Below are 26,616 nucleotides of genomic sequence, written 5' to 3' on the forward strand. Positions count from 1 at the left end.
GTTTTATAATGTTTTTGTAGCCTGTTATAAATGATAAATGGGAGACTATAGATGCCACATCAAATATTCATGCTGCATTGTGTGCATTATTATGCCGTTACTGTTCAGGAAACCATTAATAATAAAGTGAATGGAGATGTAAAAGTTGCTGACATGCCCAGCAAGCCATTTATAATGAAATGTATAATCCTTACCATAAAGTAAATACATTGGCCAGTGATTGTTGATGAAATGGAAACACACTGAATTATTTGTGAGGTATTTATATATTAATGTATATTATCCATATCATGTCATAGAAATGCCATTAATATATTATATTATATGTATTATTAATTATTTTTACCTAATTTATAGGCAGCTCTTAAAGTGTTACCTTGTCTCTTTGGCAGTTGTGTCAGCCGCACGAGATCTGGTGAGTTATTTTATGCGCTGTGCGTGCTGCGGGGCGGCTGTATGCCTTGGCAGGCACGGTGCCGGCCCTGGCCGTGGCTATCCCCGCTGGGGCAGCACCGCAGCGGGCAGCCGCCTTCCTGGCTCCCTCGTCCAGCCGCCCTGCTCTTCCTCCTCTGCGGGAGAGGGAGCAGAGGCGGCTGCGGGCGATGGTGGATGCCCGATGGGCTGCCCCAGGCCCTGTGCCCATGGCGGCCTCCTTCCTTCCTTAGCCAGGGTGAGGCCTCTGGGCGGTCATGCTTCATCCTCCTCCCTCCTTCTCCTCCTCACGCCTCTCGTGTCCTGCCCCTTCACGAAAGAAACTCGATTTTTTTGTGTGTGGGTGCGAAGGAAATTTCCTTTGTCCCCGCGGCAGGAGCCCAACGTGTGGGATCCCATGTCGTGACAGGGCCGGGCCGGGGGTGCTGCTGCCCCGGCCGCTGTGGAGAAGCAGCCGCCCCCCCCCCCCTCCGGCCACACACGAGGCCCCGCGGCAGCTGCCCACGCAGGACCGCCGGTCACGTCCCAAACACACACGTTTCGTGTCATTTCTCCTCGTCTCCGCCAAGCTCGGCCCTGGGGCGAGGCGGAGGGAGGCCCTGAGGGGCCGCCGCCCGCCCGCCCCTCGCCCGCCCCTTTCCCCGCCTCCTCCCCGCTGCGGCCGGTTGCCACACGCCGGCAGCCTCCGGCTGGGCTCGGCACGGCGCGGCGAGGGGCTCCCTCCTGCCCCGCCGAGCCACCCCGGGGCGCGGGGCCTGCCGCCGCCTCCCCCGGCCCGTCGAGGCCATGGCGGCCATCCAGAACCTGCAGCTGTGGTGCAAGCAGCAGTGCGAGGGCTACCGCGATGTCAGCATCACCAACATGACCACCTCCTTCCGCGACGGCCTCGCCTTCTGCGCCATCCTCCACCGCCACCGGCCCGACCTCATGTGAGTACCCTCGCCAGGCGTCGAGGCCAGTGCATGGGCTGCCAGCTCGGCGGGGCCGGGACCCTCCAGTCACGGCCAAGAGCCCTTGCTGAGCTGCGGTCAGCCCGCCGTCGAGCCGCCGACCCCGGGCCCGCTGTCCACCCCAGGCCCTCGCCTTCCCTGCGGACACAGCTCTAGAGAAGCCCCAGCTCCTCGTCGGGAGATGTTGCGGGCGGGCGGGAGCTCAGCGAGCACCCACGCTGAAAATCTCCAAGCCGAGAGCTCTGCTCTCACTGCCTATCTGCTTTTCTCCTGCCGATATTTTTTCTTTTTTCACCTTTCTTCCCTCAGTAGCTGAAGTATAAATATTTTAAACGCGTCCTTTTCCATTGCAAGACAAGTTCAGGCACTGATTTTTGGGAAGCGCTTCCTTCTTTGCCGTTTGTGTTTGCTTAGGCTGGGCTTTCCTCGCTCAGCCCGATGGCATCTCTGCTGCTCGTGAGTCGGGAGGCGAGGACTATTTAAACAGAATACAATAGAAAGGCAGGGCCTGGCAGCCACTGGATTCCTGCACATCACTCATTTTTCCCATCTAGAGCTCTGCTTGTGGGAGGCAAAGTGTTTTCCAGCCCTTGCTGCTGCCATTGCTGGAATCCTGTGGGTTTTGACTTGTCCCTGCCCAAATATTAACGTCTGGAAAGGTGAATTGCCGAAGGGACATGTAGATCCCGCTTCCTAGTTTGTTGTGGTTTTTTTTTATTTCTGGGCTCTTTGGACTTTGAGGTGGAGGGGTTGAGGGGGGAGGTCAAGGCAAGAGAGCAGTGCAAAAATTGCCCAAGAGTATTGATTTAAGCGTTGGGTCTCTCCCAGTCAGACGTGTCCAGCTGGTGGAGGACCAGGTTGGGGTTTTTGTACTGTGGTTTTCCTCCTGAATTCTGCCTTTTACCTCGTGCTCCCAGGACAGCCTGCCACTTTGGTTTGTGTGCAGAGATCTCTCTTATAGGTGTCTTGCTTTTGGTGGAAGCCCAAGGAGAAGACCTCCTCTTGCTTTCCTCTGTTGTTTTGAAACTTGGAAGAGGCAGGAGCAGGCTTGAGCAGCGGGGGTTTAGTGCAGGAGCTTCAGGCATACTTTCTCTGTAGTCCCCAGCACTTGGGCAGTCACCGTGGTGTTGCTGTGCATGGTTTCCTGACATGCTGTCATGTCCACATGACTCCAGATATTTCCTTTCCTTCCTTTGGTTCACAGTCCCAAAGATACAAAATACCAGGGCAGAAAGGCTGATGTGATGAGGAGGTGCTCATAGAGGGACCATGGCTGCTTTCTGGCCGACTCTGCAGCTGGCTATCTGGAGCATGGGTGTAAACAGGGGCTCAGCGACTCGAGAGCTGGAATAATCCTGTTGACTAGTCTAGTGGGTTGTTTATAATCCTTGAACTCTGCGTCAAGAGTCGTGGATAGACATACCTTGAATAAATGCTCCTGTGCTGAAGAGGGAGGGCGTTCCTTGTGGTATCTGTCTGTTCCCATTCATTTTCTTTTACAATGGAAATTCTGCCTGACTTTATTCAGGACCTTGCAGAAGCTCCTTCTGACTTGGACCAGCTCAGCAACGACTGCCTGAAGGTTAAAGTAAGAGAAGCTTTTATCAGTGACCTCCCTCGTCAGTGTCAATGGTGCAATGCAGGAAAGCACCAGGTGTATCCTTGACTGGGCAAAGTCCTGCTGGAAGGAAGTTATGCTTTCAAGTGGTTGGTGGCCAGGGCTTACGGGAGTCATGTGTCAGATCCTGGGGCTGAATACGTGTGCAAATTCTCCATGAATCTGTAAATGCTTCTCTGAGCATTGTCGGTGCAGGAGCCACCGGCAGAGAAGTGCAGCTGGGTGCACGTGTGGCTGTGACTCCTTCTTCCCAGGGACTTGAAATGGTTTATCCTGAGCTCCCCTTTCTTCTAGCAAAGAGCCTAGTTGAAGATTAAAAGCATTATACTGAAAATAAAACTAGAAAAGGATAATTGGTATTTGGCGCACTCAGTGTGTTTGCAGCAGCTCTTCTATGTAAATCACTTGCAGAACATGATTCAGTCACAGCATCAGAGTTTTGCAACTGTGTGTTTTCCGACTTGGTTTACACAAATGACATTCTTGGGCTGAGGAGTGCAGGGGATTTCTCCTTGCAGGAGCCTGAAAAATTCCTGGGAAAACTTCAAGCAATTACAAAACATGGTCATAATCACAGGCTTGTCTTGTGGGGTACGTGGGTCGGAGGACAGGCTGGTGCGGGTCTCTCCCTCCTTCCTGTTTCCTTGCGGGAAAGCATATGGAAAATATAACTTCTCTCAATCTTAGTTGATGTCGGTTTGTATGTTATCAGTGAACAGGGTAGGCCGTGTAAAATTAGAAATGCATTTCCCAGTCACTTCCCACTCACCCAAGGATGCTCTGAGGGAGTGGAGAAGTACACTGAATTACCATGGAAATTCATTTCTCTCTTATCCCAGCTGAAGAGTGCTTCACAGCCAGCCCCAGCCAGGCACATACGCTGTGTCAGGCAGGTCCCAGCCCATTTTCTGGGGTGATTGCGGAGCCCTGAGGCTCCTCTCATCAGAGGGACGTGAAGCCGCACGGCGGCATGGTGGGCGGCTGAGGTCTGTGGCTGCTGCGTGTGATGGCGATGGCTGTGCAAGCTCTGGTCACGGTTTTAGTGGCCTTGGCCTGATAAGTGAGTTGGAAGAAGCAGGGGGGCTGCACACGCTTGCTTGGATATTAATGCCAGATGTTGAGGAAAGGTTTTGATTAAGCGCCTTCTCTTCGTCCGGGATCTTGTTCTTTCCCAGACTGTGAGCTGCTGTTTAGCTCAGTGTTCTGGGAACTGACTGGTTGTGAAAACTCCTTGGCGGCTGAGCAGCAGCAGGCACCGGTTCCTCCGGCGCTGTTTCCTGGGCTGCTGTCAGCTCAGCGGGGCAGGATGAGGCTGAGTGTTGGTGGTACGGACAGGGAGGGCCCTGGCCGTGCTGAGGACGTGTTTCCCGCAGTCTCCGTCTCCTTAGCAGAAGGCTGGGGTGAAGCAGAGCTGCTGCCTGCTTGGCTGCTGCGGGACTGTGGTTTGTGTGACAGGCGTAGGCGAGGGGAGGATGGTTCTGGGGTCAGGGGGTCTCATTTGTTGTTAGTCACCCCCACAGCACACTGCAGCTCGCCAGCGAGCCCAGAGCTGTGTGGAGCAGGCATTGCTGAGAGGAGAACGAGCGCATGGGGGACATCTTCCACCTGGGATTCCCAGCCCTGTCCCCTCTCCCCAGGTTGTTTGCACCTCCAGAAAGAGCACAGCCGAAAGGTGCTGTTTTCAGCACAGCACACTGGATTTGAACCCTTTGTTCAAGGACTGCGAGCAGGCAGAGGGTGCTTCACTTTTTCACTGATCTTTTTGCCTGCACATATCTTATTGTCTCTAGAGAAAAATAGCGCGACAGTGCTGAGAGGCAGAAGCTTTTTGAGGCCACCACAGCTCTGGGACTTTTTGTGCTCAGTCTGCTCTGAGGTAAAGTTTCCAACCGAGTTAGTGCTTCCAGCAGCAGCAACAGATATTCCTCCTAGGGAGACACATGTGCTTGCAAAGGACTGTTGCGTGCTTTGCGAGTGCTGGATCTGTGCAGCTGGAGCAGTGGGTGGTCACGGTGATTTGTGGGCATGAGAAATGCTCAGCCACTTTTTGCTAAGAGAAGGATTTTTTTGGGGGAGCTAAAAACTTGCCTCCTCTTCCTGTGCTTGTGAACTCTGATTTGTTTCCAACACTGGATGCCCTCTCTTGGGTCAGATCTATATTTCTCACCTCTTCCAATTAATTCGGTTGCCTGTGTTTTCTCAGCGGAGAACTCTTACTTCTCCATTTGTATTAGCTTTGCTTTCTTAGGATTACATTGGTCCAGAGAGCTTTGATATTCCAAGATAGGAGATGCACCAGTAAGATCAATTTCTAAAAGAAATATAATATGTAAGCAGTTCACCTGACTGGCCAGGGAAGGAGTGATGCTGAGAGGGCAGGAGGCTCTTGAAATCACCAAGTAACCTGGTTGGTTGCACTCTCCTTCAGGGAATGGAAGGAGATTTCAGACATTCACCATCAGAGATTCAGATTTTTAGGTCTCTGTTACATGCCACGCGATGTGAAGCTGTACACTACCACAGCAAACAGCATTCAGCATGGGAGCAAAAGGCACTCACCGGCAATAAATAGGTAGCTCCAGTATGTTATGTCTTATGTGTCAGAATGACAAGGAAGCTGGAGCTCCCCTTTGCTTTTGCGGGTGTTTTCCTGCATTCAGGATGTTACTGCTACAGAGACTTTATTTGGGAGCAGAACCAGGAGTGAGGCAGAGAGTTGCAATCATCTCTATCAGCTGGCTCTTAAAAAAGCTGATTTTCTTGCCTGACACAAAACAGGATGATTGTAGCTATTGTTCCACTGAAACTATTTTTGCTTGTGATTATTTTTGTTGCTCTTTTTAATCTATTGTCTCAGGGAAGGGAAATCTCTGGGCAGGAACACTGCTTGAAGAAAAACCTCTGCAAGTCCCTTTGGTTTTGCACAGGAAAAAGTATATGATTTATATATACTGGTGGGATGTGGGATTTATATATAAGGTGGGATGTGCCTTGTCTTTACATGCTTCTTGGGGGAGTTTGACCTTTGGGTCTTATCTGTTGTTCGTTCTTTCTCTCCTTATCCCACATAGCAACACCAGATGCAGGAAGTGAGGAGGAGGCATAGGCTGCGGCATGGTGGACAAACCTGTTTGAAGGCACCTCTCTTATTTATAATGTAATGCTCCACTTTCTATACTAAGTAGATAAAGGACCTGGCTTGCTCCTTGCTATTACAAGTCATGGAAAAAGTTCCCCTGCTGCGATACGGATCATGTGTTTGTCTCATGAATAGGTTGCTGCAAGTCAGCTTTGCCTTGGCTTTCACACAGTTATCGTGGCTCCTTTCAGAGGGGAGGGACTGGCTAACCTAACAAGGGTAGGTCCACATTGGTTATAAAGGTGCTACGTACAAAAATACAAAGTTGGCTTGTAGCCTTTTCTGTTTAGCAGCGAGAATTTGCTCTCTGATATGAGCCTTTTGCTTAGCTCTGTGCCGGCAGGTACAAGGATTGTAAAGTGAAACTGGGTTATCAGAAAGGAATTGACCCTGCCCGCTTGCCTGGCAGAAGGAAGCAATGGCAGCAGGGCTGCCAGCCAACAGTTGGGTTTGTATTCCCAGTTTAGCTGGTGACAGTGAGTTTAAAACAAAGTGAGTTTAAAACAAAGCTGAAGGCGAATGTTTCCTAAGCAAGGGACATGCTCTGCTATGGGTGAGAAGGCACACTGTGTTGCGGCTCTACTTCCAATAGCACAATTGTGTCCTGCCTGTCCTGCCAGGTCCTGGTTTCTGAGTTCCCAGCACAGTGCCAAGAGAGGTGGCATCTGGGCTGGACCAGAGAGGGGGAGAGCAAATCTGGGGAGAGGGAGGTGATGTCCAGGGACAGCAGAACGGAAGAAGGATTGTTGACTTGGCTTGTAACTGCAAACAGTAATTATCTCTTCCTTTTCAGTTATTGGTTATGATGACAAATCAAAGGTGACAGCCCTAGGGAAAGGAGAATAACATTTCTATAGACAACAAGCGGCTGCGGTATTATCAGCCGCAGTATTGTGTTGTGGGCAGAGGTGTTTCCAAGGCAGATTCCTGGTGCTGGTTTTGTGGAGCTCTGCCAGAGAAGAGAAGAGGATTTGTAACCAGAACTTGTGTGCTGGTGGAACCAACAGCTTCTGAGATCAGAGGATACGGGCGCGTCAGAGAAGCGTGCGATACATGCAGCAAGTGCGCAATAAATCTGTGCGGCATCTGAGGTATCCACACCTCCTTGGAGCTGAGGTCTCACTGTGTGGAGACAACTTGCCAGATGGGAGAAAAGCATGGATGTGGCTGTTGGAAAGCACTTCCAGGAAGGGAGTGTCACAAATCTGGCTGGCAGGCATCGGTGTGTCCTTTGGAGGTGGGAGAGGAGCAAGGCTTTTTTGGGGAAAAAAAAAAAATACCCCATGAGTTAGAGGTTGCTCCTGGCTGTCTCAGCAAAACTCATGAATCTGCATGGGATGTTTTGGCATTAGCATGTCCTGTCCGTGGGAGGCTACAGGAGTCAGCCCTGCAAGGGTAGATGTGCCAAAATTGTGTTGTACTGCCTGTGGGCAGATGGCTGTGCCTGCTGGGTCTCCTGCATGTCTCTGTCCCGGGAGGTACAGCACTTCTGTGGCTGTCTCGGACAGGATCTGCCACGCTGCTCCCTCTGGAGCGTCTCTGAGAAGGCAGAGTGGGAGGAGATGCTCTGTCCCCTGAACCAGCGAGGCTCAGAGAGATTTGAGAAGATGGAAGTGAAGCAGCTTGCTCTACATCATTAACCTGAGATTTTTCTCTTCTTTCTATATTTCAGAAACTTCAACTCCCTCAGTAAAGAAAATGTGTACGAGAATAACAAGTTGGTAAGTGACTTTTAAGGTTTTACTTTTGGCCTAGTCTATGCTTTGCTTCTGTAGTTTAACAACAGAAACAACACAGATGCAGTGTGCTGAGTGTGCTGTATTAAAATCCTTTGCCTTATTCTGCATACGTCCAACCTTCCAATTTGAGTGGCAATGTCCATGCTTGCTGGCTGCTTGAAAGCACCCTCAAACCGCTCACGCTCCTTCACTGGCTGCACAGCGACACCTGTGTCCCATGTGGTCTGTGGCAGCAGAAACTTGAACAGAGATGCTGGACGTCAAGACCTGGGCGTGGACATGTTGAGTACATGATGCTCCTGAGGATGGAGCAGGAGCTGGGAGGTAGCTTGTGTAAGAGGGAAGTATAGGGAGTGTCCCCCCACTTCTGCTCATTCCCAGTGCAGGGGATGAAGGCTGCTAGAAGGTGGAGACGTCCTAAAGCCTCATCCTGCCTCAACACTTCGCTCCAGGATGGGATTTGAGTTTCTCTTGTTCTCTCCACAAAGAAAGCAGAAGTTGGGCAAGCCAATCCCCTCCTGCACTGGATTCAACCCTGGGCTTAGTGCTCCAAGGAAGGATTTTTTCCCTCCCTCTCTCCCGTGCAAAGAGAGAGGCAGTGGATTAAAATGCTTCTATTCCCTTGGCATTGCTCCACACAGCTTCGTGGCTGCTTGGCAGGAGCTCGGGATGTGAACGAACCACGGCAGCTTACTCTTGTCTGGACTGAAGGAATGACATCCTCTGACGCAGTGAGCCATCTGAGGTGGTCCTTGCCTCCGGGAGAGCTAAACTTGCCTCCCCACGCTCCTTAGCTTCCGCTCCCCTTTGGCCCTGGCCGTGTTCACAGTGCCTGTGATGGATCCCCCTCTCCCCAAGCTGGGGTTGCAGTAAGTGAGCAGTTATTCACTTTCTGGGGTTCAGCCCTACGTGTTCCTCTCCTCTAGGTGAGATTCAGACTGAGTGGTTTTGCCCTTCAGGTTTGGTATTTGGCAGGCATGAGGGCTTCTTCTTCTCCATGGACGGTCATCCCGGCCAGAGCGCTGTGAAGCCCTGAGTGTTGCTCCTTCCCCAGCCAGGCTGATGGGGTCTGCTCTGCTGGCGGCTTTGTTTTTCTCTGGGAAATGAATTGTATGAGCCGCCTCCGCTGCTTTTATTAATGAAAAGCTTCTTTGTGCCTCTCATAAAAAGAGTTGCTCCCCTCCTTTGTCGCAGCCTGTGTTCCCTCCGCCCCCCCTCCGTTTCTTAGTTTCTTTTATGTCCTTTATTTTGCTTTCTCTCCCTTGTTCCACCTGCTGTAGGACAACTTGTCTGTGTTGTGCTTTCACTGCTGGTATCCTGCTGCCTTGGCTCTGCCATCAGTGGGGTTGACCCCTCCATCTCCCTCTAGACTCCTGGGCTGGCCTCCCCCCTCAGACTGCTCTCCATCCTAGCTCCTACCTTCTTTCTCTGGCTGCCCTTGGGATACGAGTGGGTCTGATTTCTCCAAGCACTATTCTTCAGCTATTCTTCAAACCCTCCTTGATGCCTCACTATTCAATAACTTATTTTCAGGGGCTGTATTATTCAACTAAAAAATCTTGTCCGGACTGCAATTTGCCATATAAGGTCTTCTACTGAGGAAGAATGTGTCACTTCTCAAGTGCCAAAAAAACCAACCCCTAACCCTAGGAAAATTTCAGTTGGTGGCGGTTTTTTGCTGAAGATTTCAAAAATAGATAAAGAGGATAAAGGTTTCTAGAGGCCTTGGATCCAGTTCTTTCAGTGCTAAGGGACGGTGGCATGGTGTCGCAGATACAGCGGTAGCCTGTGTGAGAGCTGTGCCTGGCCAGCTCAGATGGCTTCAAGCATATCACTTTGCCTCCTCTGTGCAAAATGGGAGCAGCGGCACTTACCTCCTTCATAAAGCACTTGGAGCTGCACTGATGAAAAATGTTATGCAGAAATAACATGTTTCTTCTTTAAAAGCCAGCCTGGGCAGGCAGGTAGAGAAGGGCAACTGAGCCATGTTAGGTGGTGATTTTGTAGGATCTCCAGGCAAGAGCAGTTCCCAGGAACACGAGGATGCTGTAGACACAGGGGACACTACATCCTAATGCTGCGCTCTGCTTTTGGCCAAACCAGTTGTGCGCATAGAGCATCCTCCTCTTTGTGGTCCAGGGAGCCCCTCGAGCTTTTCTTTATGCCTGTTGCGCTGGTCTCACCTATGGCACCATCTGGCAGGAGGTGGCATGGCCTGCGTTCCTGCTAGACTGCACACTGGGAATGTCCAGTAAAACCCCACTGGTCAGACCAGTTGTGCAGCCAGTGCAATGGGGAACACTCCAAAGAATATATTAAGTACCAGGTTATGAGACAAGGGAGTGCCAGGCTGGGCCGGCAGCCGGGATGACGCACCGGAGGTAACTGACTGAAAGCGTGCTTAATGTCAGCTCAGTTACATTTTTACTGGGATACCCAATGGAAAAAAATGGTAATTATCTTGCTAAAAAATAATGGCTGTTTGTTTCTTCTAAGCAGGAATAGTTGGCTTGTACACCAACACTGTTGTGTGTCTGTGCCAGAGGTCAGATGCGGAGGGTTTTAATTTGTTCAAGTATTTCTTTAACCCTTTCACTGTGGGCTTCAGCAGTAGCTTTCCTTGTGCCTCCAGTCCTGCAAGTGCTGTTTTCCTTTACTGTGGTGACATTTCAAAGGGGATGCTCCAAAGGGGGAGGGAAAGGATTTTTTCCTATAAGCCAGGAAGGAAGAGGGCTGGAGAAAGTCCCTAGAAAAAGCTCCACACTGAATTGAGCAAAGGCTTTATGGATGTTGCTTTTTTTTTTTGTCCTCTAGTAAGGGCTCACGTTCAGAGGCAAAATAAAATAGCTTTTACCTCCTTTGATCCTGAAGTTTCAAAGTGGAGGGCACCAAAAAGAGGAATATTTGCCCCAAATACATGTTAGCATGGGAATGGTTAAGCCGGATGGGAGCTAGGTGTCAGGCAGTCTTCTGCATTATTCCTCTCTTCCTCCTCTCTAGTCTGGGAGAGAGAGCTCCCTCCTGCAGCCTGAGATTTCCCCTTTTTCAAATGGGGAAGAGTAGGCAGGAAGCGTTAACATTTGCACTGCTCTCGGAGATAGAAAGCTGCCTGCAAACACCTACCAGCGCACCGTTAATTGGGGAGCGCTCCAGGTTGGGCTGGAAGCCTGGAAGCGAGTCTGCCAGCCTGGACTGACACATCCCCTTCTGCCAGGCCTCGCTCTCTGCAGCTGTGCATATCCTGATAGAGGCAGGCTGAGGAAGAGCAGGGGAAGCCCAGGTGAGTTCCTGTGCAGTGAGCTACGGCCAGCTTGCCAGGCCAGATTTTTGGCTCCCTGCCTGAATTTCTCAACGTGGTGGCTGGAAGCCATGACTCCGTTGGTTCCTGTAACGGCCGCACGATGTAGGAGTTAAACTGGTGCATCTGTTCCCCAGTAGAGTTATTATTCGAGTGAGGCTGTTTGCAGTGGAGTTTCTTGCTTGTGATGAGGAGCAGCTCTGCTGCCTGGGCTGGACAAGACACCTTTTTTTTTTTTCCTTCCTTCTCTAGGCATTTCGAGTGGCGGAGGAGGAGCTGGGGATCCCAGCCTTGCTGGATGCAGAGGATATGGTTGCTCTGAGAGTACCAGACAGGCTGAGCATCCTCACCTATGTTTCTCAGTATTATAACTACTTCCATGGACGGTCTCCTAGTAAGTACTGTATTCGCTGGAGGGGTGGGAAGGATTGAGGCTTAATTTTGTGCTTTGCCTTGCCTCCTAACAGGCTTCGAAAAACAAAACAAACTGCACAGAGGCCTTTTGATACCAGAACTATTTCAGTGGGGGATCTGAATTCTTTACACACCAGCCTACAGCAGCACGAGTGCTTTTGGAAGCGCACAAGGCTGTGCCTTGTCTTTAAAATGAGTGCCTTAAAATTTAATATACAATCTAAAATTTCTTACGGTTCAGCCAGACAGGAGCAGTGAAGATCCCCCCTCCGTGGTCCCCACCTCAGCTTTCCTTTCTCAAGCACCTCCATCCCTGCTCCTGTCCTTGCCACACCGGAGGGCTGGTGAGAACATGGAGTCTAACAAGGCTGAGCTTGTCTGTGAGGCTGTGCCAATGTAACAGCATCCGTGGTAGGGCTTGTACAGTACGGCAGTACTGATATAGGGAAGTAGAAGAAAATGACCCCCTTAACTGACATAATTGTGATAGCAATTCTTTCAAACATAAAACAGGCCACAGAGCTGCCAAGGCATTATATTCCCGTACTGTAGAGTTTATCTGGGCTCACAGGAGCATTATTGTAGACTTGGTTTATATTTGGCTTTAAGCTCATACAAAATGAAATAATACGATAAACCAATTTCACAGGTTCCTCCAGAGGAAACTTTAGAAAGTGGGACATGAATGACTTAACTGGTTAAGGTGAATCTAGATGGAGAAGACAGATATGTACTGAAAATGTCCTACATCTTAGAAATAAAGTACAATTCACTCTGAGAGCTTTAATGTCTCTTCCCCCTTCTCCACCTCCTTACACATTTAAGCATGCTTTTTCTCTCCCTCTACAACCTCTTCCCTCCCCTCTCTTCATTTTTTATTTATTTCTTGTTTTAAAACCATTCTGATTGAATTCAAACAAATTCCATCGTGTTTGTGCCAAGTGGTGGGAATCTGGGTCAGTTTGGGGTCTCCACCCCCTCCCCCCCGCCAGCATCTTGCCTCCCACATCATCAAGCACAGCACATTTTTATACTCTCTAGTGTCCCACAAAACACTCTGGTTGCATTCCTGTTGCTGGGGTGAATGTGCGTGTCTGAAAATGAGCCCAGCCAGGAATGTGCCCTCTGACACCAAGCAAACTCCTAATACCATCGTCGTGCCCTTCAAATGGGCTCCAGCAGGACCATGAAATAAGCAGGACGCAGGAGGCCAGAGAGGGCCAGCGGCCGATATTTTATTGAGGTCAGGCGTTTACAGAAGAGCAGAGCAGAAGCCACCCATCTTTGTGCTGGCCTTTGGGAACTCGATAAATGGCCCAAGTGGGAAGTGAGGGGGCAGCCTGAGCCTAAACCGTTTGCTGAGTTGGCTGTCACCAGGCCACTGGTCGCTGTGGTAAAAGAGCTCTGGCTGTTTATTTGGATAACTAGCTTTCTTGAGAGAAGACTGCTGGGAACCGGGCTCCTTCTCTGCTCCCTACACTCTGCCCAGACTCCCTCTGTATTTACTGAAAAGGGTATAATCTCTTTTCAGACGGGTGGTCATTTAATTGGTCGCTCTTAAAGTGAATCTGTGGCTCAAATATCCCACAAAAAACACCGTGACATCTCATTCAGAATAGGAAGTGGCACAAAAATGACATCCCTGTGAGACAGATGAGGGGTCTTGTCTGTAAAAATTGTGCATGAAGCTTTATTTCCCAGGAAAGTCTCCCTGTACTTCCCAGGGCATGGGGCATCATTCTTTGCTTGCTTGAAGTGTATTGGGGATTCTCTTTTCTCCACTGGTGAATTTAGGGGGTTTCTCTTTCATCTGAAAGAAAAGAGGATTGGGCATTTGCAGGCTTCTTATGGCAAGTCCTGTTGGTTTCTGCATCAGCACCACCGTGGCATCTCCAAGTGTCTGTCGTAGAATTATCCATTTTTAGTGGTCATTTCTGTATTCAACAAGCCTGTCTGCTCCATGAGAGTCCCAGCCAGGACGTGGGGTGGACGCCTGCAGCAGTGAAGGTTCAGGGGGATATAGGAATTCTGGAGCAAAGCAACTTGAATGAAGCAAACCTTCCGTGCTTCTGTTCCTTAGCTGTAATACCTAACTGCACTGCCTGTTTCCGTGGTGATCTCTTCCAGCCAAACTGTGGGCCAGGTACAAACCCGAGGTCTCGTTCACACCATTGACTGGTGGGGTTTGTATTTTTCCACTTTTTCATTCCCCTCCATGGAATTCCCCGAGAAGAAAAAAAGAGTCAGCAGTTTCAGCTGCCAGATGATACTAGTGTATGTTGGTAAAATTCACTTGTGAACTCTTGCCTCTCACTCCACTACAGAACTGCTTGCGAAGGAAGCCTGTGTCCCCTTGTATGCTTTGCATGTTATCCATCAGGCACCTTTGGATCTTCTTATATTGTAAATGACTCCTGAGCTCATGGGATACCCTTAAAATCTCCCCTTCTTCCTTTCTTCCAGTTGGAGGCATGGCTGGAATCAAGCGTCCTTCCTCTGAACCTCAGGAGCAGCCTCTTGGGAAGAAAGCTGTTTCAGAGCCTCCTAAGCCAGTGCCACCAAAACTGCCTCCTGCCCACCCGCCAGCCAGAGCTAAGCCAAAAGAAGCCTCCCCAGTTACCACGGTAAGAAATGTGTTTTGGGGTGTTCTTTAACCCTTAAATCTGTTCAGTGAGCTGGGGAGTATTATGCTAGTTCAAGGTTGCTAGTGGTAAGGACTCAATCTCTACATTTTCTGCTCACTGTGGGGGATTTAATCCAGAGGTCCGGTTACTGAACAGATTCAGGTGGGAGTCGTTAGAAAGCCATCAGTCAGTGCTGAATAGAACGTGGGTGTCTTAGGACATGGCTGTGCTGTTCCTAGACCTTGTGGACGGATGGATATTTTTAACAGAATGCATTCTTTTTGCTAGAAAACATTGATTAAATTCTTGGAAACAGTTTCAAAGCAGCGTAGGGACTAAAACAGGGTGGAAGAAGGGAAGCTTCTCTCTCACCAGGGTGAGGACCGTTCCCAGCTAATTCAAATCATACACCTTTGCACTTCAGTTTCCCACAGGCAGAAAAAACACATGGTCCTCTGGCTTTGTGGGAACAGGTTCCCCTTACTCCATCCTCCCAAGGGCTGTTCCACTTCGTACGAGCAAGGACTTAGCAGGAGCAAGAATTTTCTGGTGTCACTTCTCTGTGCTAACCAACTGGCTGTGCGTGTCAAATATTCGCCCACCTGGGAGATTCGTAGCTGTATGCAGGGCCACGGCGCTGCCTGCTCACCCACTGCTTCTCCCCACAGAAAGGAGTCCTGGCGGAGAGTGGGAATATCCCTAGCAGCAGCTGTGGGATCTGCAGGAACCATGTGCACCTGGTGCAGCGGTACTTGGTTGATGGGAAGCTCTATCACAGGAACTGCTTCAGGTACAGCTCTTCAAAGTGGGGGCACAGGCTTGTGGGTCACAAAGGGGAGCCTGGTTCCCTTGGGACTGGAGGGAGAGTGGTGTGAGGCACTCAAGGTGATGGAGGACATTTTTGTCAGAGTGAAGGCAGCCTGGGCCTGCTCTTGACCTATGCGTGGGGGGAACTCTTTGCATGGGTCTGTTTTCATCTGCACCTTTCCTACTTCAAGCTGTGCTATCAGCAGCTCCTGATTTTGGTGCCTGAGGAATGTGCACACAGGGTCTACTCACTGCCAGTGTGGTTACTTCACCCTCCCTGTGCTGATGGTGGAATTGCGCCTGCGCTCTCAGCTGTGTGTCCATGGCCTCCCAGTGCTCTGGAGGATGTTTTCTGAGACTTTTGTATCCACAGGTGCAGGCAGTGTTGGAACGTGCTTCTTCCTGGAAGCTACAAAGCTGGGCCTGAGCCCGGTACATTCATCTGTACCAGCCACCAGCAATCAGATGGCGTCCAGATCTCTGGTCTCCGCAGCACCGGGAACAAACCTGAGAGTACCCCAGCCTCTACTGCTTCCAGGGCGTTCCAGAAAGCAGCAGAACCCAAGAAACCAGAACAGGTGTTGAAGAAACCCAGCCAGGAAGGCCTTGCTAGTTCAACCAAGCCATCTGTTTCATCTTCTGGAAGCTCTGGCTTCAAAAGTGTAAATACTCCATGGTCCTCTTCAGCTGTAAATAAATCAGATGACTGCAAAGGTACCCCATTGGGAAATAAAGCAGATCACCATGAAGGTACTCCATCAGGGCTTCTTTGGACAACCTCCACAACAAAAACACAGCAAGCCCGAGAAAATTTTTTTCGGTCATTAGAGTCCTCCAGCAATAAAACCTCTGACACTAAAAAACAAGTCCCTTCTTCTCATGGCCCTGGTAAGACTGCCTCTGCCAGAACCACTGCTGAGGTCAGTCCAGTGAATGCTGAGAAGGATCAGGCACGTAACCATATTATACAGGCTCTGGCTGGATCAAACACCTCTCCAAACAGGCTAGGAGGACTCAATTCCACTGGCTCCTCAGTGTCCAGCAGGTAAGTACTATTTCTTTCTCCTTCTTTACTCCCAAGATGATCCTTGGGATAACTTGGAGAAGTCCCTTCCCTTTTCCCTGACTGCTTTTGTGGCTGAGATTTAAAGACATGTAGAAGGACTCATCCAAGTCTTTGGAACAGAGGCCAACGAAAAGGTCCGTCCTTTTAAAAAGATTCACTAGGTTGTTCTTTTTTTCAGTGGCAAGTTTTCTCCCACCAGTTCTCAGTGGCAGAGTCCAGCTGCAAAAGCACAGTCCAGCAAAACAGGGTACACAGCACTAAAACAGGAAAAGATTACAGACCCTCTGCCCAAGAGCCAGGCTGCCAGCAAACCTGTTGACTCCGTGCACAAGCCAGAGTCGAAAGGCATCAAAGGTGAGGATGACTGATTCACGTACAGCTCTGCCTGGACACAGCATGACAGCTTTATGCCTTTCTCTTGGACCAGTACAATGAATGTGTCAGTTACTCCTATACTTTCTGTCTACCACCACATAAGGGTTTTCTGAGTTCTTGGGCTCCACACACCTCCGTTTGTCCATGTGCAATGGTGAGTTTTTCATCTCTGAGAATCTCCAGGTATTTGAAGTTGTACTAGCTGTCATCAAATGTTGGAATCATGGTGGATTTCAGAGGCTTGGGTGGACCTTCCCAGATGGGAGACCTTACCAGAACTTCAGGATGATTTTGTGATTGCAGTTGGGGCTCACCCAGCCTTCTTGTCTGTTTTAAACCAAGCTTCCATGGTGACCAAGCAGTGGGCTGAGGGATGATGTTCTGGGGGCACCCGGTGCCTCAACCACTTCCAGATGGCTTGTCTTTTTTTTGAGCCAGAAATAGCATGTGTCTGCAGTTCACTGTGAGCTTCTGGGTATTTTGTCTCCTCTCCCTTTCTCCCCCATCCTTTGGTCTCTGAGATCTGAGCTGTTTGTGTTATATTGCTGTCAGACATGCCTGTTCGTTTACACTGTGACTGTGTTTCTGTAGCTGCGTAGGATTTAAAGCATTTGAGCCGAAAGGGGCAAATTTACTACCTATTGTATGTGAATCTGTCCATGTTAAACTTGTTGAACTAGTGCTGGTTTGCTGCAATAACATCATAGTGTCTACCCCAGTGCATGGCTTATCTCCCAAGATCCTCCTGAGACACAAATCTGGCCTGTTTCTTTTTATTGGATCTGATATTATCTTGCTATGTCTCTTCCTTCAGGAAGCATGAGTGTTGGTGAAGACAAGTCTGAGAGCCCAGCAGAGTGGAGATCTCGGTTGAAGCCTGTAGCCAGCAAGTGAGTGTCTTGGAGCTGATGGGTCCCTGTGACAAGTGAATGGGGATGTCCATGTCTGCAGCTGTGTTTGTTGCTGGAAATCTGTGTGCACATAGGAGGGAAGCCCTCCTGTTTTAATGCTTCTGTTTTCAACAATTTGATGGAATAGGCAAAGGCTTTCATTTCTGGGGAGGGAAAGCATATTTCAAATTGCTGGACTCTGATTAGAAAAGTGTCCAGAACACTTCTGTGAACCATTCTGCAAGAGGGATGGTTTCCTACCTTTGTCTTTCTTCTTTGCAGAGACCAAGGTGGCTCTAAGAAATCTACTGATAACTCCCAGGTGGGAACAGGGAGCCCAGCACACAAGGAGACAAAGCCAAGTCCATTAGTTGTCCCATCAGCAAAGCAGGACTCTGGTATGAAGGATATAAGCTTTGCCTTCATTTTGCTAGTCAGGCAGGGGACAGGCATTAGCGCTGCAAGGCACGTGAAAGGAACACGTTGATGGAGATTGTGCCTTGCTGCCAGGGATTTTTGCTCTCTGCTTCTGCTTTGGCCCTGTGGTGCCTTTATTTGGAGAGCCATCCTTCCCCAAGGAGAGGGACTCTGTCTCCATAGGATGCCCTTGTGCAAGACAGCTGGCAAGATTTTGCTTACTCTCTCTTGTGTAAATGTGTAATGGTGAGAAATCTTGGTGGTGGTTCACAACCATTTTTATTCTTCTTCTCCACCCTTCTCTCATACTCTGGCTTTGTAATTGGTGGTTTCTCTCTGTTTCCTTTGGGCTTGCGCCCCTCGCTATCATCAAGAGAGGAGAACTAGGACTAGAAATGAAGGTGACTAGTGGTGAGTGCCAGAGATGCTGGGCAATAAAGAGATTTTTAAGAGATGCGTGTTGAAATTTCTTACCCAAAACCTGTCTGTGCTTCTTAATCCAGCTTCATCTGGTGGATTCATGAAGAAGTTGTTGATCCCCAGCTCAGATCTTGTCAGGAGCTGTCAGAATTCAAAGCAAGGCTGGGAAGACCCTAGGGGCTCTGCCAAGAAGGAGGAAGAGGGCAACCAGTTGAAGAAAAGCACTACCACATGTAAGGTCTCTTCTGCCTATGTAAAGGCACTCTGTCCTCTGCACTGTCAGCAGTCAGTATGGGAGATGTGTCCCCGAGTTTTCTGTGGCTAAGCCTGTGGGTGGTGTCATGGGGGAAAAATCTGTGTTGTTAATTTTTACTAGCCAGCTTGGCCTAAGCAGAAACCAGCCAGGCCAGAGAATTCAGTGGGAGGGGAAGAAGTGAAATAGTGATTTGCCAAGGTCACTGCCCTGTCATTCTTTAGTCTCAAAGATATGCAGAGGACCATCTCCTAATTCGGGAAACTGGGATCTAGTTGATGTCTCTGTTCCACTCCAGTTGAGTGACTTTGGGAAATGAAAGGAACGCAGAGAACTGTCAGCCAGAGACTCCAGCTGGCGGGACCCACAGTAGCAGCAGCCAAGGCTGCTGCTTCTTGGACTTTCAAAGATGTCCTGACCAGTTCTGACCAGTTTGTCCCTACCCTTAATCCAGTTTCTTACTCCTGTCTGCTCAACCGCAGCTTTACTGTGTACCGCTCCTCCTTTGCCCAGTAGTCCCTGCTCCTACATATCCCACCACAATGCAAATAAAATTTCCTGGAACTAACCTGATGTTTGCTACTGTCCTGTTTGCTTGGCTTGTTTGTTCTCCCCTTTCCTTACCCCGTCTGTTTCTGTCTTATCTGTTTGGACTAGAAGGTCCTCGCAGCAGGGCCCAGCCCTGACTCTGATGTTTGTCTTGGAGCAAGGAGGATGGCTCCCCATGGCTTGGTGGCCTCATGCTTTAGTATTTGTTAGTTGGTTCCAGCGTTGTCCTTAGCCTGCACCTCTGACAGCTACAAAGCATTTAAACTCCAGTTGTGTTGTCTATTTTAAAAGTTTAGCATGCTCCACTACCATCATTTTCCTAAAACTTTCCACTTCCTTTTTTCTCAGACTCAGCCACAAGGTTCAGCATTACATCTTTCCCGGGAAGCGAGCTGTTAAGATAAGGAAGGCTGGTTTTATATCTGTCTTTCTAAAGCTTAATGATTGCGGTTGGGGAGTGCCCGCTACGGGCAACTTTCCCAGTAGTCTCCCCCCGTTTGTGTGCAAGTCTGCCATCTGAGAGGCTGTTTTCCTGCTGCTGTCACTTGGCAGCCTGTGGATTAAGGACAGACTTGTTGCTCCTCTGTACAGGTCTTTACCTCAGCACTCGGAGAGATGCTGTGAACAGTCAGCTACCATTCCTGCCCTTAATCCTGTGTGTGTTGTGTGGGGCTGTGGATGGTGAGCATTTCTGTACATCATTTGGTTTTTTTGGCATAGGTAGTGTTTTCTGTTGAGAAAGGAGGCTACAGGGTTTTCTTGCCAACTGTCCTAATTTGCAGGCAAGCAGCCAACCCATCCTATGTCTGACAAGACAAAACTTGAGGATATCAGGGGATATCAGACCCTGAGCTGGTCAGGAGAGTGTCGTTTTACTAGCTGTCCCCCTCCAGTGACCTTGGTTTTCTCATGAGCACCAGTGCAGCTTTCTGCGTTGGTTGGAGGTGCTGCAGAGGTCACCCAGAAGGATACTGGAGATGCAAGGCTGAGCAGGGAGAGGGAGGTGTTGCTCAGGCAGTAGCAGCAGACTGCTCGTGACAGGCCAGGTCCCTCTTGGAGGAACCTTTAAGAGAAGTGTGAGTCGCAGGTAGTGTACAGGGCAGCAAACCAGCAGCATCCAGAGGACAGAGTACCCTGAAACGCCAGGACAGCACAGCTGATGGCCACGTCCAGCATCTTCTCCTTTTGTGCTCTTCCTAGAAAACGCAATAGAGCAAGGGCTGTCCTTGAGCTCTTCCTCGAGTCAGCACCAATTGCCAGAGACTCTCATGAGGCTCCCCTAGTCTGTCTGTCCTGTCTTCCTCCTTGTGTGTGCTGCTGCCTGCGCTGCTGCTGCCTTTCTTACAGCCCTGTTCTTTTGATGCGAGAGTTTTCCTTCCTTATCACATCATCCACGTACGCCTCTGTTCTCTCTCTGTGGTAATTATCCAGCCCGGCCCCTCGGGTATCCGAATACCTCACACTCTTCTGTAGTTATCCTTGCAGCACAGTTGGGCAGAGGAAGCTGAGGCACAGTGGAACAAATACACATTGCTTAAGGATTGATTTTAATAGGTGTCCAGGGCCTAAATAATGCTGTGTAGCAGGGCCTAAGGGACTTCTCACCTAGGAAGTGTTTTGTGGAAGGAATTGAACCTCAGTTTCCTGAGACCTATGCTAAGGTCCCCTAGACCATCTTTGTTTCATCTGTATTTACTGATACTTCTTTGTACAAGAGCACTGGAGGGACATTTTTAAGTATATCTTGGTGTTTCCTGTGGTCATAACCTATTATTTCTGTTCTATCCTTTGGAAGCTTAATAAGGGATGGCTTTTGCCACAGTAAATATGTTTGAGTTTTAACAAGATAATGAATGAAAATGGAAGTCAGTATTCTCAGGTGCAAGCTCCCAAGTCACACCTGAGTTAGGTGACTGTCTGTGCCCTGGGGATGCGGGGGGCACCCTGTGACCGGGGTATGGAGCGTCCAGCCAGGAGGAGTAAATCAGGCTGTGCCGTTTCCTGCAGACACAGCTCTCACCTTAGCCTAGCGTGCCGATGCACGCGTCGTCAGTGCCCTCTGTTGGGTGGCAGGGACCTGTTGTGCTCGCCGGTGGTGTAGGCACTGTCCCACACTACAAAATTATTTAACATCTGTTGTAGTGTTTTTTGTGGGTTTTTTTCTCCCTTCTAGTTAAACCCTCTGTTCCGGAAAGTACCCAGAGCCCTGCAGTGGTGTCCCCAACCAAGGTATGGCTGGAAACCAAGTGTAAGGGGAGCAGGCTGGGGTTGTTGGGTGTCCTGCTGGAATGCTTACCCAGGTATATCTCAGTTTGTCATACTGGGAGGGTTTATCTGAATTCTCAGGGAAAGGGTGAAAGGCTCTGGGGCAGAGACAAGATGGAGAGACTGCCGGTTATCTCCCATGCAGGGGGACAATAGAGGCTGGAATAAGACAGAGCCAAACAAAATTCTTGTAGACGTAGCCTTCCCCAAGAAAGGAGGGGGAATGTCTGTGGATTAATGAGTGTGGGTAGATGTTATCACTCACAGCGAACCTATCACAGCACTGTAACATTGCAGTGGCCATCACTCTGTTGTGAGCAGCCAGCTCTGCATCTCTGCTGACTTGGCCCTTCCAGGACATGGCTTTACAGTTGGGGTCCTTGTGTCATTTCCCATCTCTGTTGGGGCTGTGACCTCAGCAGGCAGTCTGAGGGTACTAAGATGTATTTATTCCTACATTTGTTTTCCTAGCTACACCCAGACTACCTCCCCGAGGAGGAAATCCAGGAGAAGGTGCGTGACATCGAGAAGCAGCTGGATGAGCTGGAATTGAAAGGAGTGGATCTGGAGAAGCAGCTGCGTGGCTGCGAGGGAGGTAAAGACAACCAGGGGCCAGCTCTGTTATGGTGGGAAGGTGTAAGGCTCATGTCCTACCCCTGGGTGTTCCTGGCTCCATTTCCAGGAGCTCATGCTACACATGAGACACGAGATTGTCAAAGGTACCTAAAGCCCTAGGAATTTTGAACCATCTCTGGCTGTATTGTAACTTATTGAGCAAGGTCTTGTGGTCATTTGGCTGAAGATCAGGGAGTTTTGAGAGTGGAAGGCTGCTGTTGATCTGGCTTTTGGATCCTAAACCAGACTGGCTGTCATGGCTGGCTCCAATTTCACAGGGCTTAGTGAGTTTGTTCAGAATGGCAGAGTTGGGCCGACCGCATGGAAGATGAGCTGGGTGCCCTGTGGCAGAGTATCTGTGAGCAGCTTCATTGAGTCTGCAGGGAGCAATCTGCACCCTTTCCCTTGTACCCAGGAGTACCAAAGATGAGCTGTTTTCACTTGAGGTTGCCTATGGCTCATATAAGTTATCCTAGGCCCTCCCTCAGGTGATTGTGTGTTTAAAGCCAGGGAGACTGAACTGGTGCAGCTTCTGGAGGAGTCTTGCCCTTTGTCTTCTTTGCAGATGAATCTGAGGATGCCCTCATGGTGGATTGGTTCAAACTGATCCATGAGAAACAGCTGCTGCTCAGACAGGAATCGGAGCTGATGTACAAGTAAGTACAACCAGAAATTCATCCGTCTGCTTGTGCACTTCACCTGTGAGCAGTAAGCAGGGAAAGATAGGGAACATGGCAACTCAAAAAATAATGTGCCAGTTGGTAGGATGAGGGGTGGGCTTGAAGACATCTCTGGGAGAACTGCCAGCATCCTGAGGTATTAGCTGATGGGCCTTTTAGCACTGATGAGCACCCAAGGTCTGTGATGAGTTTGTGGGGAGGGAAACCTCACAAATGTAACGGAGGAAGATTTCCCTCAATCCATCAGCCCCTACCCAGATGGTTCGCAATGCAGGGACGAGGCTTTAGCATGATATGAAAAGGGTCCAGCCCTGGGGCATGGCGGTAACTCATCGCTTCTGTGGTTCCTTCCAGGATGAAACAGCAGAAGCTGGAGGAGCAGCAGTGGAACATTGAGACAGAGCTGCGACACCTCATGAGCAAGCCAGGTAAGGAGCAGCTGCACTGAGTCCTGCTGGCCGCTGGCTGTGCGGAGCCATTGTAACATCTGACCCACCTGCACTTTCTGAGGGCATGTAAGATGTGCCGCTGAGCGTGAGGATAATAAAATCTGGGCCTGTGAGAGGGACCTGCTGGAGCAGGGTGGAGGCAGGAGCCACAGCGGCGAGGTACTCGCCTGTAGCTGTGAGATGGGCTTCCCTTGTCTTCTGCAGAGGAGCTGAAGACACCCAGGGAGAAGGAGCGAGAGAAGGAGCTGCTGGAGTCGTACCTGAACACAGTCAATGATCGGAATAATATTGTGGAGTGCCTGGATGAGGACAGACTCAGGTGAGGGCCCTCAGATGGCAGGAGAAGAGCCAACACCAGGGGTGATTTCTATTGTACTTCCTCTGCTGCCCAGGCTGTAGGGGTGGGTGAATGGCTGTAATCCAGACTTCTGCTCCATGAGAGGTGAGCGGTGACCTGTCACCAGCCATCTTGTCCTAAATGCTGCTGCCGTTGCTTCCTTGGCAGCTGTTAGAAGCTGAGATCAGGACTGCAGCCATGTTCAGGGCTCTCTCAAGCTAATGCTGCTGTGAGGACAAGGGCTGTGAAAATGTAGAAGGGGGGGTGAAGGGAAGGAGAGGCTGGAGATGGAGAGGATGGAGGCAGCACGGGAGGTGCAGGAGTACTCTGGGAACATGAAACCAGGAACGTGTTCATCTGCTGCAGCAAGTGAAAGAACAACTGTAGCCGAGTGTTGGATCCTCCCCAAGTTCAAAGGAAGACTGTTGTGTCAAGTAGCTGGATTCGTGCCTCCTGTTGCTGAGAGCGGCCTCCGTTTCTCGATCTCAGGGCACCGACTCCAGCTCAAGGATTCTAGTAATGCCCAGGCTTTTGGCTCTGGCCTTGCCCAGGGCCAAGGAGATAGCAGCAGTGTTTGTCCCTGATTGCGATAAGCACCTCTGTAGCACCCCAAGCTTCTGGTCTCTCAACCTTTATTCATCTCCTGGGGTGTGGTGGTTTCTCACGACTATGTGAACTCAGATGAGTCATAGGCCAGCTGGGGGAAGGGCCTCCCTGCAGTGCTGGGCTGCCATGATTTGGAAATCCCCACACAGGCCCTTGCTTTCAAGGGAACCAGATGCAATTTGCTCATGTCTAGCACTCCTCCAACTCTTTTTTTTCTTTTTTCTTTTCTTTTCTTTTCTTTTCTTTTCTTTTCTTTTCTTTTCTTTTCTTTTCTTTTCTTTTCTTTTCTTTTCTTTTCTTTTCTTTTCTTTTCTGCACACTTCTCAGGGTGTGCTGTGGAGGCTGGTCATTTCTGACTGGGGGAATAACAGTAGTATTTGCATTGGTTTTGGTGTCTACCACCTTGTCATGAAACACAGCAAAGTTTTCTAATGCCATGCTGTTCCATTACAGAGAGCAAGAGGAGGACCAGATGTTGGCAGACATGATCCAGAGGTTGGGTAAGGGCCCTTCTACTCTTACAGAGCAGCACTGGTGGCACTGGGGCTGTGGGTCTCAACCTGCTCTGTGTCTGCTCCCTCTCCTGCAGATGGATCTCTTGAGAGCCAGGAGCCAGAGAAGAAGAAGAACAAGTTCCGTTTGTCCAAAATATGGAAGCAGAAAAATAAGAGTAAAGCTCAGGAGTGATGTTGCCCTGCCCAGCAGCCCAGAGAGGGGTGTCAAAGGGATATTCCTTCCTCACTGCTGCTTTCCTGGGGTTGTGCAGAACTGTGATGAGACTCTACTGCTCCCTCACATGGAGACTGCAGGTTTGTGGACCAGAGGGACAGTATGAATCCCCTCTGCCCTTGTCATGGGACCCAAGGACACCTTTCCCAGAGGATTGACTTTTAAGTCTGTTTTCCTTCTTTGGATCTAGCTCAGAGCTGGCTTCAGCCTTGTTGGCAGCTCAGGAGGGCAGAGCTCAGTTTGCCCACCTGCTCCTCCTTGGGTCATTGTAGTCCTGAATGCAGGAGCATGGCACTGCATGTCACGCCACAGTGCCCCACTCGTGTCAGCCAGGGCTGTGCTACGGACACTGTGCTGGTCTGCGAAAGGGCAGCTCTCCCTCCCTCCCTGTGTTTGCTGTGGCTCTCTGAGACACAGAGAGGGAGTTGCTATGGGGCGTGGGAAATCCAGGGCCTCCTCCTTACTGTGCCAGTGCAAACTGGAGCTGTAGGCTCTACAGCCAGCGAGCAGAACCACCCCTGTATCTATGGGGTGGGGTGTCCTACACCCAAAGCAGTTTCAGCAATAGTGCTCTGTTTCCAGACCTCCTTTTGGGAGTTGCTGTAGGCTGTTTTCTCAAAGCCATGAGGGGTTGCTCACTGCTTCATTCCCTCTGTGGGGGAGATTTGTACCTTCCTTATGTCTCTGACTGCACAGTGAAGCAGAGTTTTCGTTGTGGCCCATTCTGCTGAAAATGAGCAGTTTTCTTTTAACAACCTGGTGCTAACTGGGAGCAGAGGGAATTAATGGGTTTGCTTCACCCATGAGGCTTCTGCATGGAACCAACATTTCAATTCCTGAGGCTCTGTCCCTGGACAGCCAGCACCCTCAAGGGTGCTGTTGGCAGTGAGTCTTTCCCTCAGTCCTGTGACCGCAGCCAGACACCTGCCCTGTGTGGCAGCATACTGTCTTCCCCATCAGCCTGGGGAGCAGGGATGGAGACAGGCAAGGAAAGATCAGATTAATTCCTGATGCCTCCAGCTCTGGTACGTGTGGACTTCCCTGCTCCCTCCAAGCCAGGTCCTTCGAGGTTTCTCTGGGTTCTGTTCTCCCGCAGGGCCTGGGATTTTGCAGGGAGCAGGTTTGCTGCCCGCTGTGCCCGGTGGCAAAGCAGAGGCGATGCGTCCCTTACCCACGAGGTGGCAGTGGGACTCTCTGTCCCGGGCAGCCCGCCCTGGGCACCGCAGGGGTGTGCTCAGGGAGGTACCCAGTGCCCGAGGGGCTTCTGGTGCCCACGGTGTGTGCCATGTGTGTACATGTGGTGGGTCACCCTGTACCTGCATATGCTTTTGTCCAATAAAGAATTGCTGGAGCAAATCCCAAAGTCCCAGCAGGAGTTTGGATGTAGGTTACCGGGTGTGGGCTGTCCTGGTTGCTGTGAGCCGTGACAGTTCCTCTCTGGAGATGAAAGTGCCCAGAGCCGTGGGTGCTAGCAGGAGTTTGGTGTACCTGTGGTGGAGAGGCTCCTCTGCCCAGAGCTTGCAAACCAGCTGCGGGTCCTGGGAGAGCCGCAGAGCCCGGGGAGCGGTGCTGACCACCGGTGCTGGTGTGCTGTGCCTTGCATCCCCAATCTCCTTGTTGGGAAGCAATTCTTTTCCTGGGGCTGTGTGTAAGGATGAGGGAAGGGAGGAGGGCCCCACTTCCAGACCTGGGCATGAGCACCAAATCCCTAGAATGAAACCTGCCTGCATGGACTGCCAGCTGAGAGGGAGGGAGCTGAAACCACCTCTGCTGAAGGAGAGAAATACCCTTCCTAATGAGTGGGACCCCCTCCTACAGCTGTCCCAGGCTGTTGTTGCTGCTGGGCTTTTGCTTTCTCAGGCTTAGATTCTCCAGCCTTGAGAAGTTTAGTCTGTAGGGATTTGGGGGTGGCAGCATCGTCCAAATGCATCCAGTCCTTCCCTC

At 50.3% G+C, this 26,616-nt stretch overlaps 1 protein-coding gene across 1 annotated transcript; it reads left to right on the top strand.

Moving 5' to 3' along the window:
* The first annotated feature begins 1,081 nt into the window (after window positions 1-1,081).
* Window positions 1,082-26,028, top strand: MICALL2 (MICAL like 2). The gene is made up of 17 exons (XM_075767227.1): window positions 1,082-1,361; window positions 7,812-7,860; window positions 11,429-11,570; window positions 14,054-14,214; window positions 14,883-15,004; window positions 15,395-16,066; window positions 16,266-16,441; window positions 17,277-17,352; window positions 17,635-17,750; window positions 18,273-18,422; window positions 21,165-21,220; window positions 21,728-21,851; window positions 22,437-22,527; window positions 22,906-22,979; window positions 23,205-23,319; window positions 24,397-24,443; window positions 24,533-26,028. The coding sequence occupies exons 1-17, from the start codon at window positions 1,219-1,221 to the stop codon at window positions 24,628-24,630; spliced, it is 2,412 nt and encodes an 803-aa protein (XP_075623342.1). The 5' UTR covers window positions 1,082-1,218; the 3' UTR covers window positions 24,631-26,028.
* The last annotated feature ends 588 nt before the right edge of the window (window positions 26,029-26,616 follow it).

Source organism: Balearica regulorum, chromosome 15 (genome assembly GCF_011004875.1).
Source record: "Balearica regulorum gibbericeps isolate bBalReg1 chromosome 15, bBalReg1.pri, whole genome shotgun sequence".
In the NCBI taxonomy this organism is placed as follows: Eukaryota; Metazoa; Chordata; class Aves; order Gruiformes; family Gruidae; genus Balearica; species Balearica regulorum.

Bases quoted from the DNA above. Each gene is read 5' to 3' on its own strand.
- MICALL2 (XM_075767227.1), top strand. From the start codon at position 1,219: ATGGCGGCCATCCAGAACCTGCAGCTGTGGTGCAAGCAGCAGTGCGAG. The intron at 1,362-7,811 runs GTGAGTACCCTC...TCTATATTTCAG, and splicing joins CGCCACCGGCCCGACCTCAT to AAACTTCAACTCCCTCAGTA. The intron at 22,980-23,204 runs GTAAGGAGCAGC...TGTCTTCTGCAG, and splicing joins ACACCTCATGAGCAAGCCAG to AGGAGCTGAAGACACCCAGG.